This window comes from Arvicanthis niloticus, chromosome 26 (assembly GCF_011762505.2).
Source record: "Arvicanthis niloticus isolate mArvNil1 chromosome 26, mArvNil1.pat.X, whole genome shotgun sequence".
Taxonomy (NCBI): domain Eukaryota; kingdom Metazoa; phylum Chordata; class Mammalia; order Rodentia; family Muridae; genus Arvicanthis; species Arvicanthis niloticus.
The window spans coordinates 35,212,552-35,227,716 of record NC_133434.1 but is presented as its reverse complement, the minus strand read 5'-3'; the positions used below and the strand labels follow the sequence as shown (position 1 = coordinate 35,227,716).

Genomic DNA, 15,165 nt, shown 5'->3' with positions numbered 1-15,165 from the left:
GGGATTTTCTCCTGCATCAGTTAGGAGGGACCTGCTAACTATAAACGGAGAGAGACCTGGCTATCACTTGTCTGGTAGTTGAAATTGGCAGTGACTCATCATGCCAGGGAAGAGGCATGATGAAGCTAACTGTTCCTGTCACACACTGGCATCTTGGGCCTTGAAGCCAGAGGGACTGACTCAATTCCAGTGTCTTACCCTTTTTAAATATGGAGTGGCAGTGGAGGCAGCAATCTGAAGACTTCAGGTGAGGGAAAGGTGTCTACCTTCTCAGCAGTGCACATGTGTGGCCCCGCTCTGCTGCTTCTCTGCATGTGTCCCTCCCAAGAACAACCACCTTTCCTAGCACAAGTAATACCCACTGTGTACCAGAAGGGCAGCTCCTGGGGCTTTTATAGACTATTGTGTCCCCAGGTTAGGCTTGGACAAAGCTGAAGGGTCACAAGGCCAGGCTGTGTGGGAAACGGACACCACCAATCAGAATAAAAGTGGATGGCTCTACAGGCTAGTCATGAAAGCTCATGGTCACCTCACAGAAGCTTGGACCTGTGAGTCCCAGGATGGCATTCTGGAGTCAGCATCCTTACTGAGGCCACTCTGGCACCATACTTGAAGCTCAGCCTGGACTACCTGCCCTCTGAGGCATGAGGCACACTTGGCCTTCTGAGCCAACAGACCTCACTGTCTAGTGCCAGGACGAAACTGGCTTCCTCCTTTCAGCTCACAGCACACTGCGACCGAGGGATGCAGTATGACACCCACTCCCCAGAACATCACAAAGTCTACCCTGGGATGTCCCTCCACTTCTGAATCTTCTCTGAGGCTTTCCCTTTGGACAGGGGAGTGTTCTCGGACACACATCAAGGCCCCAGTGTTATGTCTTGCCCCTCTGCTTCCCAGCTACTTGTAGCTGTTTCCTTAACTAGGTAGCAAACTGACACCTCAGGAATCCTGACAGCTATGAGACAGAACAGCGGCCTTTGGTGTAGAAGCCATCCATACTCGATTTTACTACAGACTTACTTACATAGCCAATGACCATAGGAACTCAACACATGTTATTTAGAGTGTTGTTCAGGTTGGACATGTAATGTGCTTCCTTCAAAGAACCATTTTAGGCATATATATGTATAAATAGTGTTACTGGGGATTGAAGAATTCAATTCAGAGCCTTGCATGTGCTTGCTAAGTACCTCTGGGCTATATGATCAATATTTCAAAAAAAAATTTTTTTGAGATGGTCTCAGTGTGTTGCTTAGGCTGGCCTTGAACTTGAGGCCACAGCCTCCTAAGTGCTGGGCGTACAGGTGTGTACCACCCCTGACTGCAAATAATTATAACGAAATTAGCAGCTAGAACACAGTGATTAACTCTCACCTGTGAGCCACAGTCTTTCCTTTTGCGTTGTTTTAGTTTTTATTTGTTTTTCTTTTGACAGGGTCTTGCCTCATAGCTCTGGCTGTCTTAGAACTCACTATGTAGACCAGGCTGGCCTTGAGCTCAGAGAGATCCACTTTCCTCTGCCTCTGGAGTGCTGGAATCAAAGGTGTGCATCACTATGCCTAGCTTCAGTGTTTTATGTAGACAGGGTATTATGTAGCCCAGGCTAGTTTTAAAGTCACCGTCCTTCAATCTCTGGTCCTCCTGAATTGCTATGAAAATGAGGGTGAACTTGATCTCCTGCCTTCACCTCACAGTGCTAGGATTTTAGGTGTTTGCTGCCATGCCACTCTAACAGGAATTCCACTGTCGATTGGGGGTTGCATTTGGAGCTTCTCTCCAATGACGGTTGTCATCAGAGCCTGCTGCCCATCTCCCTTCCCACTCAGAGCAAGTGTGCTCCTTTCAGTGTCACTGGGGCTCTCAGGACCTTGGAGTGAGATCTATCACAAACAACCCTGCAGACTTGCTGTAAGTAACCACAAGGCCTTCCAGATTAGGCTGGAGCTAGGTTAATTTGACCAACCTTGAGCATGAAACAGCTCCCAGTATTCGTCACCGAAAACCGCCCATGTGTGCTGACCTTCCCCTAGCCTCTGCTCTGCTGTCTGTCATGTCCACTTGCTTGGAGCTCAGCTCAGCACAAGCCCCTGCAGAGGCTTTGGTAACCAGGTGATGCCCTGGCCTCTCCCTGAGCTCTTGGATCAGAATCCCCAGGGACCTCGGCCTGGCCTCCTCTCAAGCACAGGCACTCTTGCCGCCAGTCTTGGATATTTCTGCTTGGAAATAAACAGATTCAGAAAGGTAGAACTAGAAACAGGAAAAAGTCTGAAGACTCACAGCCAAGGAGGAACAAGTGGGCCTGCTTCATCCACCTTTTGGCCATTTAGTTGGTCTGGGAGTAGGCAGAGGACACAGGAGGGTGGGAGTCCAGAGGTTGTGCCTACAGCAGTAGCCTCAGTAGCACAAGTGTCAGTTTCCAAAAATATGCCGACCTGTGGACGCCAGGCTCTCCGAAGCAGCACTCTTGAGAGTTGACAGTGTTGGAGAGAAGACTCGTTGGGTCAAGTCACATGCTTTTGAATGTAGTTTGTATGTAGTTCTCTTTTCACCAGTGACCACATAGGGCAACCACTGATATTCTGTTAGAGAGTAGTGGGTTTCCAAGCTCACGGCTTAGATTCACTTGTTTTATTTACCTTTGGCCCTTCTGAAGCTGGGGAGATGAAAAATTCCTGGTTTGAGGCTTGATTTTGCTGTGGAAAATGGTTGCACTGCCCTCTTCTGGCCACCGTGTGCATCTGTGTGCACATGTCCACATGTGTGCTTGTGTGAACACGCACTCGCACAGACACACACACACACACACACACACACACACGTTCATAAAAAATTTTTTTTAAAACTTCAAATACTTTCTAAATTATTTGTTAGGGTTGTGAAAAATGAATTACCAGTATGAGCGTAGAATGGAGATGCTTTGGTCCGAGAGTGGCCTCTTTCTAAGTCAGTGTGTGGGAGGGTTGGCACTGAAGGCCCAGCCTGGAGGGTCTGGGAACCTGAGTGAGGGGAGCTCCCGGCCAAAGATGGGGTAGGTGACGATGGTGGGGTGAGCAGTGCCCACTACCAAGATGCAGAGATGTCACAGCAAGAGAGGCCAGGTAGACCTTGGGAGAGCTGGCCATATAACGGGCAAGATTGTTCTCAACATTTAGAAGCAGACACCCTTCTCCCTTTCTTCTTCAAAACAAAATGCAGCCTTGCTCTGTCACAGAGCGGAATGCCTGTTGTTGGTTGTTTTTAAATACCTTTTAGAACATTTTTCTTAAATATATTTCTGACAGTAAAGGTCATGTTGTACAGGGGAACAGATGACTATGATGTGTCCATTTTCATCTCAACAAAGGGTTAAGACATAACTTACTCCGCTGGGCATTCGGCATGCCCCTTGTCCTTGGGGCTTGTCCCGAGAGCTGGCAGGTGAAATGCCTATCTACCTCTGAGGTTTAAGTTTCTGAGGGGCTTGCATGGGCTTTGTTCAGTGCGTGCCAAGAAGGCCCCTCCACAGCGCCCCCACAGGAGCCCTTCTCCCACGCATTGGTGGCCGGGAGGTACGTGGGTGCATGCGTGCATGGGTGTGTGGGGGGTGTGTGTGTGCATGTATAGGGGCTGATGCAAGAAACAGAGGCTCCCTACCACAGTTCATCTGCCAGGGACAACCTGCAGTTGTCAGACAAGTGCATACGAGGAGAGCCACGGATTTTAATCCTCAGACTCCCTAGCATGAGTTGCCTAGCAACCAAAGCTACTGAGAGGAGCTGCGGGGGAGGCAGGAGAGCAGGAGTGAGTGGGTGGTGTTTACCGCTGTAGAGGTCTGCTGCTTTCTGATGTTTGGGAGGTACCCAGCATCCTGATTCCCATCTGCCCATTTTGCACAGTCCCTGGATGTGTTTCCACCAATGGCCTGCAGCCATCATATCAAGCCACATACCTCTGGTTCACTCATGGAGATCTCTGGGGTCTATCTGTGGAGAAGGGATGGCTGTGGCTTGGAAACCAAGAGCAAGGCTGAGAGGTGGGGAGGTTATGCTGCCGGGCCATGGAGTCCTGAAACTATAGGTCCGGATAGGGCGTGCACAGCGGACTTGGGTTTGCTAGCTTCCCCTTGAGTTTCTTCAGAGGTGGGCAAGATAACAAAACCCCAGCACCTTAGTGTTTGGGGCAGCAGATTCCCTCCACAGAGCTTTGGGGGAAGGCTTCCGGTGGATCTTGGACGGGTCCCTTTTAGTCCTTAGGAATCTGTACCAGAGGTGTCTTAACCTCTAGTAGAGAAGTCACTCTGAACACGGGCTTGAGGTCCATCCCACAGGGATCAGTTACCGTCGCTCCAGAGATGAGCTCAATGCAAAGTCCACAGGTGTCCTCTGCTCCAGCTCTGTGAGGCCACAGGCCTGGGCCTGCACACCCCTGGACTGGTGTCTGGCCCCCGTCAACTTGAAGCTTCCTCTGGATCCTCACTTCAGCTCTTTGGGGATAGGGCCCAGTCCAGGCTCCCTCTTACGCTTGGCACTTTTAAAGAAACCGAGCTATGGGGGAGGCAAAGTGGAAAGTGTCAGGGGTGGACAGGCTAGGTGACGATGGCGTCATCTGTTGTTCCTCTGTTAGCCCCTCAGATTTTCTTCCTAAGAGGGCTTCCCTAAATACCCCCAGCTCACCCTGAGTTACTTCCTAACTCAGTATGTGGACTGAAGCCAAATGGGTGGAGTCCCGGGCCAGGAGACAAGAGGTCAAGCTGGGTCACCCAGCCCTAGTTAACATCCCTCTTTGGGCCTTTCTCACTATCTGTAGCAGACAGAGATTGAGCCCTGAGTTCTTAGCCAAAGGTTCAGAGATGAAGGAGATTTTGTGCAGTTTTATTACTTAAACATTTTTTTCTATTAAGAGGAACTCTTCAGACTTGGAACCATAGTTTGAGTGGCCTCTGCTGGCCCCAACTGACTAGTCTTGTCTGCTGTGGAGGGGGTTAGGTGTCATGGGAACAAGCAAGCATTTGGAGGAGTCTGGGCGGTGCCAGCTCCCAGGGATAGAATGGAACATAAGCACAGGACCCAGAACTTTGAGGTTGGACAGGGATACTGTTCCTGTTCCTACCTACAGGAGCCTCACCTTCCACAGTGCCAGGACCAGCAGGGCCAGCAGCAAGAGGCCCCCCAGAGTGCTGCCCACGACGATCCAGATGGGGACCTGCCAGTCTTCTTGCTTGGAGATCTCAAAAGTAACCTGCAAGGGGAGGGGACCAGAGCAATACTGTCACAACTGCAGGGCTTGGACAGCAGACCAGGGCAGAGGGTGGCACATCTGCAGGGTAGAGGCACATCTGTTCTTTTGAGAAATGTGGGGAGGGACAGGTAGTACAGCTGGCCAGGTCTCACAACAGCCAGTTCTGCCCAGCTGACCTCTAACTTGGTGCACCGGGGTATGGGCTTCATGAGCCGCGCTTTCTGTGGCATTAGCTGTCTGCTCCCCCTGGTTCTCCGTGCAGGCTACACTTTGACAGCCTTCCTGGCTCATCTCATTTCTGCCAGATGTCCTCATGTTGGTCTGTGCAGGTGTGGTTTCTGAGCTCCCAGGGTCACTTGGGGAACTCGGGGTTCTGCCCAGGAGACCTGGGAAGCTATTACAATTGTTCTTCTTCCTTTTATTTTTTTTGGGGGGTGGGGTTTAGGGTCAACTGACCTTATACTTGCTATGTAGCCAATGATGTTTGTGAACTACCTTTTAAAATATGTATATATACACACATTATATATAATTATTTGTTATATATTTATCAGTTATTAATATATTTAAAAATATAATTATATTTATTAATATATAATTATATAATACACAATTATATTTATATATTTTAATATATATTAATATAGAATTATATCAACATATCAACATATCATATATCATATATTATATATCATATATTATATATTATATAATATATAATCATTACATATTACATATAATTATATAATATATAATTATATATAATTATTACATACAACACATTACATATTATTATATATTATATAATATAAATATGTTAATATATAATTAATATATTTATTAATATATAATTATACTTATTAGTATATAATTATATTTATATATTTAATATATTTATAATTTTTAAGATTCTTAATTTTAAAGAAGGATCTGCTTCCTTCCTCTACACCCTTCTCTGATCTCACCTTGCTCTCTTTTGAAGTCATGGACCCTTTTTCTTCACATGCTATCGTTGAACTGCTTCTTCTTCTTCTTCTTCTTTTTTTTTTTTTTGGTTTTTCGAGACAGGGTTTCTCTGTGTAGCCTTTGGCTGTCCTGGAACTCACTCTGTAGACCAGGCTGGCCTCGAACTCAGAAATCCGCCTGCCTCTGCCTCCCAAGTGCTGGGATTAAAGGCGTGCGCCACCACCGCCCGGCGTTGAACTGCTTCTTAAACATCAGTTTTATTGCAGGGTGTGAGTACACACAGGCATGTGTGCATGTAGCGGTCAGAGGTTGACATCAAGTGTCTTCCTCAGTCACGCTCCACCAGAACAGCGTTTGGGACCGGTTCTCTCACTGAGTCCGGAGCTGGCTGATTGGCTAGACTGCCTGGCTAGCAAGCCCCACGGGGCCTCCTGTCTCCCCAGACTCCCCAGCTGTGGGTTGACATGTGTGCATGACCCTAAGTAGCTGCTTCCTGTAGATGAACCCAGGCCTTCCTTCATGCCCATGAGGCAAACACTGTACAAACAGAGGCAGTTTTCCTAGGCCTAGACCTTGCATTCCCAACCCTTTTGTCTCCACTTCTCAAGTGTGTGCCATCGCCACTTGGTTTCTGTGGTCCTGGGATTGAACCCAAAGGTTTGTGTATGCTGGGCAAGTGTTCTACCAGGCTGCACACCAAGCCCAGAGCCTGCTCAGAACCACACATCTCATGGCACTTAGAGGGAAGTAAGTGGTCCTTCCCACCTTGCTGACCTCATCCACTGCCTCCCACTCTGCCTCAGCCCCCAAGCTTTTCCGTGCTGTTCTCTCTGCCCTTGAGTGATGGACTCCCCCAGATGTGTGCACATGTTCCTCATCCTCCTTGTGTGGAACTCAATTGAGAGAACACAGTTCACTCAATCTGAGTTTCACTCTCATGTGTTTTGTTTTTTTCCCCCTGGGAAAGGAGCCAGAAAACAAAACAGAACACTGCCAAGTGTGGCCTGAGCAGAGCAGAGCTTCTTGGCTTGGCCCACGGCTCTGTCCTCAGAGCCTGGAGTGAGGCAGAAACAGCCACAGCAGCTGGCTGGATTGGTGGACTGTTCACCTCATTCCCTATGCAACTCCGAGACAGACCATTACTGAGGCCTCACCTCACACAGCCTCAGTTTCCCAGTTGAGACAGGTGGGGGATGGGCCTTAGAGGTGTGAGGTGGACCTGCTTGTATGCGCACAGGGCTCAACCCTTACATGTTTTTGCTTCATCCTCCACGGCTGGGTGGGCGTTTGTGCTGCCTTCCTCGCCCATGGACCTAGCTATGCTGGGCACTGCATGAACTTCTGTGGGGTCGCTGATTTCCTACAAGTGACACACTTGGTAGGATTTTTTTGTTTTTTTGAGGGCATCTTGGGCTAGGAAGAAAGTTCACCTAAAAGATAGCCAGGTGGTAGTGATGGTGCATGCTCTAATCCCAGGAGACAGAGGGAGGAGGATCTCTGAGCTTGAGGCCAGTCTGATCTACAGAGTGAATTCCAGGACAGCCAGGGCTACATAAAAACCCTGTCTTAAAAAACAGAAAACAAGCCAGGCGGTGGTGGCGCACGCCTTTAATCCCAGCACTTGGGAGGCAGAGGCAGGTGGATTTCTGAGTTTGAGGCCAGCCTAGTCTACAGAGTGAGTTCCAGGACAGCCAGGGCTATACAGAGAAACCCTGTCTTGAAAAACCAAACCCAAACCCAAACCAAACCAAACCAAACAAACAAACAACCCCCCCCCCAAAAAAAAAAACCCAGAAAACAAACAGAACAGAGATACTCACTCATGTGGGGAGAGGGATGGTAATGGAGGCAGGGCAGGCTTCCTGCAACCCACCTTTGAAGAATTACTTCACAGGGTCATCTCCATTCCCTGGACATTCCTTCTGTCCACTCCCCTCAGCATGGCTATGCTTCCTTGACCCATGCTTGGTTACTACTGTGCCCAACTGCTTAAACTGCCTCTGAATCTGCTGCTGGGCAGGAAGAGGGATGGCCCCCCATCACATGCAGTTGCAAAGGAGGCGGCTAGTGCCCTCTCCCTCAGAGAGGCAGAGGTGTCAGGAGACACAAGGCTTAGGCTGAGGCCCCAGGGTGGTCTGTCACCAGGATGTGGGACTAACCCTCAGTTACCACAGTTCTTAGGAGAATCCCTGAGTACAGCTTCTGGGCTTTGGCTTGGAAGGCTGCAATTACTGAAACCGGGCCTGATGGTGTCCCTTTACTAAGCCTGTCTTTTTTCCCCCCTTCGTCTTTATCGTTAACCTTACCTGTTTGCAACTAACTAGCATCTTCTGAGATGTATGTGTAGTGAGGTGGTCAGAGCCTGCAGCTCAGCCAGTACTTCTGAGATACGGACAGTTGGGGGCAGCAAAGTCCCACTTACAGCTGCCCCATTTACACAAGACCTGATTGTTCTCGAAGACTGGACTTAGGACAGTGGCTGTCTCCCAGAGCCTCACCTCTTTCCCTCTACTTTGAAGTCAGGGTAATCTGGGCCTATGTGGTTTTGTCTAGTTCAAAAAGAGCCCAGCACTGAGCCCTCTAAACCCTGTCCACAAGCCCTACCACATTCACTGCTGCCTGCGCTGAGGCTCCAGGCCAGGGAGGGATGCTAGTCTAGGCTCCACTAGCAAGCCCAAGACAACTTCACGGTGGGGCAGGTACATGGGTATGATGTCTGGTCTCAGTATCTTCTGTGTGCAACTCTGCGTGAGACACACAGGTACCCCTTCCCCACAGCACAGAGCCTGCCACACTGAGGCACCGAGCCAATGCCTGAGTCTGGTCTCTTGTCAGACTGCTCTGAGTGTGTGTGTGTGTGTGTGTGTGTGTGTGTGTGTGTGTGTGTGTGTGTTTGCATGAGTACTTTTTTTTGAGAGAGAGTCTTTTACTTACCTGGAGCTAGGCTAGCTAGTGAAGAAGCCCAAGGATCTTTCTTTATTTCTTGATTGCTGGGATTACAAACAGCCACACCTGTCCCCCCTCCCCAACCCCACCCCCTGGGTTTTGAGCATAGAATTCAGCTCTTCATGTTTGCATATCAAGTATTATATTGGCTGAGCTATCTCTCAGTCCCCACCTTGGCTTTCCCCTCTTCTCAGAGGGGAGGACTCTCTGGAGCTCACCTGGCGGCTGGGGTTCTCTTCTCGGAAGATGAAGGGGCTATGGAACTGCCTCTGCAAGGTAGCGTTGACTGTGATCTTCATAGACCTGTACTTGAGCTGTACAACCAGGGCCTTCTTCAGAGCCAGCTCTGGGAGCTTCTGTTCCCTCTCAGGCAGCCCCATGTGGGAGACTCCCCACAGCCACCTCCTCCCTTCCTCCCAGCCCTGCTGGAGGGGTCTAACTTACTGCTTTCAGAGATGTCAGCCACAGGTTCCCCACCAGGTAGAAGCTGGTCTCCTGGTTGGGGGCCAGCCTTACGTTGCAGATGATGGAGACCATATCGGAGTTGCTGTGATTCTGGAAGAGAGTTGTCGGGGATGAGCATGGGCTGGAGGACAGGGTCTGTGACCTGGAATGTGAGCAGGAGCTTGAGCCACCAGACAGATCTGAGGCTGGACCAACTGGAAAGGGAAGCAGATGGCTGGGACAAGGATAGAGGTATGTGGAGACATGAGGGACACCTGGGAGACAAAGCAAGGAGGCTAGATTTGACATTCCCTTTGAAGTTGTGCATAACGACCAGTGTCCCAGGATCAGAACCTCCGTTCAACATTGAGGATTTGGAGATCACCATATAAGCAAGTTAAACAATAAATAAATGACAGTACAGTAAATCACAATAGATACAGAAAAGTATTGCAGGCAATGCAAACTTCCAGAGAGTGTCTCAATCAATCAATCAATCAATCAATCAATCAGTCATGTGCGCACACATGCACATACCCAGAGCAAGCTTCATATTCAGGATCAAGACAGTTCTAACACCCTTGCCATCAGTTCTGTTCCCACTGGTGGCCAGGGCCAGAGTACTATGGCAAGAAAAGCAATTCGTATGGATTGCTTGGAGAATGTGGCAGAGATGGATGGAAAAATGCAAACACCTTCATCTTGGAGCAGCTGAATTTACTAGGGTAAAGTTATTTTTGAGGTAGTCTCGTGCCCTCCCAACTCCACCCAAGTCGTGGGTGAAGTGCAGCAGGCTTCAAAACTACTGTGTGGGGGCTGGCAGGATGGCTCAGTGGGCAAAGGTACTTGTAGCCAGAATGCCACCAAGTTTGATGACCTGAGTTTGAACCCCTGGGAATCCATATGATTGGAGGATAAGTGATTCCTGCAAGTTGACCTCTGACCTCCACATGGCTGCTAGAGCACAGGTACCCCCACCCCCACCCACCCCCACCCCCACAAAGAAAAGAATGGATGTGAAAACATTTTAAGTGCTTTATGTAAGAAATTTGTTTGGAGAAATGAGAGCGAACTCACTGAACAAAGCTGCTGAGTGCATGTAAGAATTCAGAAAGTTTCTTTTTCTCTCCCCCCGCCCCATACACAGGATATGCCTATTTTTGTCTAGCTGATCTCCTGGCTGGGTCTACCTAATACATTACTGTTTATGTGGTATTAGGGATCGAACCCAGGACTCCATGTCCACTCAGCTTAATAAATTATTTTTTTAAAAATGTTTTTCATACTGGGTAGTGGTGGTACACGCCTTTAATACCAGCACTTAGGAGACAGAGGCAGGCGGGTCTCTGTGAGTTTGAGGACAGCCTGGTGTACATAGTGAGTTCCAGGACAACCTGAGCTACACGGTGAGACCCTGTCTCAAAAAATGTTTTTCATTAGCGTATATTATCTATACATCACACTGGGTTTCAGTGTGACCTGCACATGTATGAGTATATTATATTTGGGTCATATTCATACCCTGTTACCCTCTCCTGCTCTTGTAAGACTCCTGCTAACCCCCTTTCCCATCTCCAGATCAATAAGCTATTTTTAGGTTACATTTCAAAAATGTGTGTGTGTGTGTGTGTGTATGAGAGAGAGAGAGAGAGAGAGAGAGAGAGAGAGAGAGAGAGAGAGAAACAGAGAGAAACAGAGAGAGAGAAACAGAGAGAGAGAGAAACAGAGATAGACAGACAGAGTCAGAGAGATATAGAGGACAAAGAGATAGAGAGACAGATACAGAGAGAGATAGACATGCACACACACACACACACACACACACAGGAGGGCGGGGGGGGGGAAGTGTTTGTGCACCAGGGATGGAACTTAAGTGATCATCTTAGTGTCACAATCTTTTTTTTTTAAACACATACACCACACACACACACACACACACACACACACACACACACATACACACACACAGAGGAGAGAGAGAAAGGTATTTTTTCTGGATTTCTAAGAAGATGTATTTATTTATTTCTATTTAATGTATGAGTGCTCTGTTGCAGATACATCCACAGGCCAGAAGAGGGCATCAGATCCCCTTACAGGTGATTGTGAGTCACCATGTGGTTGCTGGGACTTGAACTCAGGACCTCTGAAAGAACAGCCAGTGCTCTTAACCATTGAGCCATCTCACCAGCCCTTGGTGTCATAATCTTATACCCCATGAACCATCTCACTGATGGCCGCTCCTCAATAAACTCTTAGTGCCATACACTTGGGCAAGAGAGAAGCCCCTGGAGTGGGGAGGCGCTCTAACCACACCCCTTGGCTCTTGGCTTACAGACACTCACCCTCTGTGGGGCATGGCTCAGGTCTTCCTCAGTTGGGGTACTCCGGTACTCCGTGCTGTTCCCCCAGATGTTACAGGACGTGTTGACCTGCATGGGAAGCACACACATCCCAATTCTGAACCTCACTCTCAGCGCCCCCTTTTCTTCCTCCACCCAGACAGGCCAGCACCCTGATGGGGGGGGGAGAGTTGCTTAGGGGTGTGTCTGTTTCCTTCTTCCCTCTCCCAAGTTGGTTCCTAGGGAACACAGCTACCTGGTTGGTGAAGAAGTCCCTCAACATCAGCAGGCGGTTGCCACCCCTGGTGGCAACGGGGACAGTGATCTTCATCATTACCCCGTGAATGGGGAAGAAGCCCAGGTTCTGCACCTGCAGAAGGAGGGATAGGGACAGCGAGCCTGCAGGGACCAGTCAGCCCCAGGACAGGCCTCACCAGGCCCTGGGTGCCTGCACTGTGGAAGCTAGACAGTACTGAAGGACAGACAGGCTCTGGGACCCTGGAGTATGATCAGTGGGTGAAAAGCCTGGAGATCAAGGACTTCGACGACCACAGAGTCATCTTGTCAGGGGTAGGGCTTGCTGGAGTCAAGGTGTTGAGGTCACTAATCAGGGCAGGATGCCGAAAGGAATGTGTGTTGTCTACCTGGTGGGAGCACATCCTGGGTCTCAGACCGGGCTTTGGGGACTGAGAGACGGTCTATGGCCCTGGGCTTCCCTGAATGAGCTGTGTGGTCTGGGGTAAGACAAGCCCTGTAGGGCATGGGGTGCAGCCCTGTTTCTAGCCACCTCCTCTAACCTACCACAGCTTCAGAGAAGATGACATTCATTCGAGGGGTGAGGGAAACCCTGGGTCCTCTGTGGCAGAGACTGCTCAACTGCTTCCTGACTGTCATTCTCCTTCCTTCAGTGACAGAAGCAAGATCAAAGCCACCCCTCCCAGCTCCCCTCCCAGCTGAACACCGTGTTATAGATGTAGGAGGTAAATGCAGATATGGGATGCCTAGAAAAGCTCTTAACAGGAAGGGACACGCTTCTTTCTCTCTGCTTTCTTAAGGCCTGGGCTGAAAGTAGGGTGGGTGAAGCTGCAGCCATCTTGGGTTGAGAGACGAAGCTAAGTATCTTATGTCATTCCTGAATGACTCTGTAAAGCTATCGACTCTGGGAAGAAAGTAAACCTCCATGTGTTTACGATACTGTTCTTTTGTTTTCAAGACAGGGTTTCTCTGTCTTGAAAACTTGCTCTGTAGTCCTGGCTGCCCTGGAACTCGATCTGTAGACCAGGCTGGCATCAAACTCAAGAGATCCACCTCTCTCTGTCTCCTGAGTGTGAATGCCAGGATTAAAGGCCTGTGCCAACAACACCTGACATTTTGGTACATGCTAATAACTGCCCCCAGTGCAGCCTGGATGCCTTTCAGATAAACGTGAAACCCAGAGAGGAAAACTAACTTTCTATTAGCTGTACATCGAGCTGTCCGCAGAGCTGGGGCTGAGCTGCGGCCCTGTAGCAATTCTAGCGCCTGCTCTCCAGCTGGCGTGCAGGGTTCTCCGTTCAGCCCCTTCACGTATTTCGGAGGTGACCTGTAGCCTTACCTTGAAAACACAGTTGAACGGAGGCCCGATGCCATCATAGCTCTCTAGCGAGCTGTTGGCCTTGACCTCGAAGTGGGTCAAGCTGCTGCTCCTACAGAGAGCAAGGAAAAACCGTGTGTGGGCGGAGTCAGGGATGACCGGATGATCCTGTAGCCGGACAGAGACAAGCCTGTGCCTGCTTCCTGGGCACTTGTGTCTTATGCGGCAGCTAGAGCGCTGCCTTCGGGATTCATAGGATTGGTGGAAATGAATGCTGTAGGCAGAGACTGCGTTCTGCCACGTGGGTGGGCATGAGTCTGAGAGTCCTAGGCTGGACAGCATGGCCTGGTCTCTCTGTCCACTGCAGGGCTTCTTTGCAACCTTGCCTCCTGGGCACCCTCCACCTTGTAATTCTTTTCTCTGTTGTTGGTGGCTGGGGACTTACCAGTGGATAAGAGCTGGTTCCTCAGCAGACTGGGGTTAGTGCCCTCTAAGAGGGGTGGAAGAACAGGCACAGTGTGGCCTGGGGTCTGAGTTACTTTTCAGTGACAAGTGATGTTGGGAATTGGTGCAGTGGTAATCAGAACAGATTTCCTTCCTTCTTTCCTTCCTTGCTTCCTTCCTTCCTTCCTTGCTTCCTTCTTTTTTTTTTTTTCCCTTTCTTTTTAATTTGAAGACAGAGTTTCATGTAGCACAGGTTAGTTCTTTATATAGCAAAGGATACCCTGAAGTTCTGATCCTCCTGCCTCCACTTTTAGTATGCTGGGATCTGAGTGCTGGGATTATGGTTATGTCTGGTTTATATGGTGCTGCGGATGGAAGGAAGATTTACACTCTACTACATCCTGAGGCTGATTGTGTGTGTGTGTGTGAGATAGAGAGAGATAGAGAGAGAGAGAGAGAGAGAGAGAGAGAGAGAGAGAGAGAGAGAGAGAGAAAACGAGCCAGCTGGGTCTGGCTTTCCACCTTATTTTGAGACAGGGTCTTTCCTGTTTCCTCTGCTGGTCTGTATACTCCAGGCTAACTAGCCCATGGGTTTCTAGATGATTCTCCTCTCCTTGCTTCTAGGAATTGGGCTCAGGTTGCTAGAGCCATTTCACTCACCCCACCCAGATTGACTTAAAAAAGATTTATTTCATCCTTAATTATATGTACATATATGTCTGTGTGTGGATATATGACTGCGGTGCTTACAGAATTCAAAGAGTGTTAGATGCCCCGAGACCAGAGTTACCAGTGGTTGTGAGCTGTCTGAGGTGGGTGCTGGGGACTGAACCTGGGACCTCTGGAAGATCAGCATGTGCTCTTTCTTAGCCACTGAGCCAGCTCTCCAGGCTGCCACAGTGACTTTGAAGAGTTCTGTTTTTCCACTCCTTTCCCAGCTTTGTGTGATGGGGACCTCCTCCTGACCACCTTCATGCTTGCCTCTGCTTGCTTAGGCCCCTCCCTCCCCTCCTCCCTCCTACAGATTCGTAGCTAGCCTACCTGGTGAACAGGACGTCTGCTTCATATTTGAGGTGGAAGCGAAGGAGGGCCGTGTTGTCATCTGCGGTGCTGTCCTGCTCATGACTGTCACTACGGGGGGAGTTAGGAGTTAGAGAGGACACTGGCACAGGGATTCGAGAAACTGAAGGGAGGACGCGCTGGCTTTTCAGGCTGCTGCTGGGTTATGATCAG

General features: G+C 49.3%; 1 protein-coding gene across 1 annotated transcript in view; it reads right to left on the bottom strand.

Annotated features, from left to right (window-relative positions):
• Positions 1–2,822: 2,822 nt before the first annotated feature.
• The window catches only part of Itga11 (integrin subunit alpha 11), a 106,866-nt gene continuing 94,523 nt past the window's right edge, over positions 2,823–15,165 (bottom strand). Inside the window, exons 23-30 of the mRNA XM_076925711.1 lie at positions 14,974–15,063; positions 13,510–13,600; positions 12,172–12,285; positions 11,919–12,005; positions 9,577–9,687; positions 9,351–9,446; positions 5,107–5,220; positions 2,823–4,526 (exon numbers count right to left, since the gene is read on the bottom strand). Coding sequence (XP_076781826.1) covers positions 4,455–4,526; positions 5,107–5,220; positions 9,351–9,446; positions 9,577–9,687; positions 11,919–12,005; positions 12,172–12,285; positions 13,510–13,600; positions 14,974–15,063 — 775 coding nt within the window. The 3' untranslated portion in view covers positions 2,823–4,454. The remainder of the gene's footprint in view (positions 4,527–5,106; positions 5,221–9,350; positions 9,447–9,576; positions 9,688–11,918; positions 12,006–12,171; positions 12,286–13,509; positions 13,601–14,973; positions 15,064–15,165) is intronic.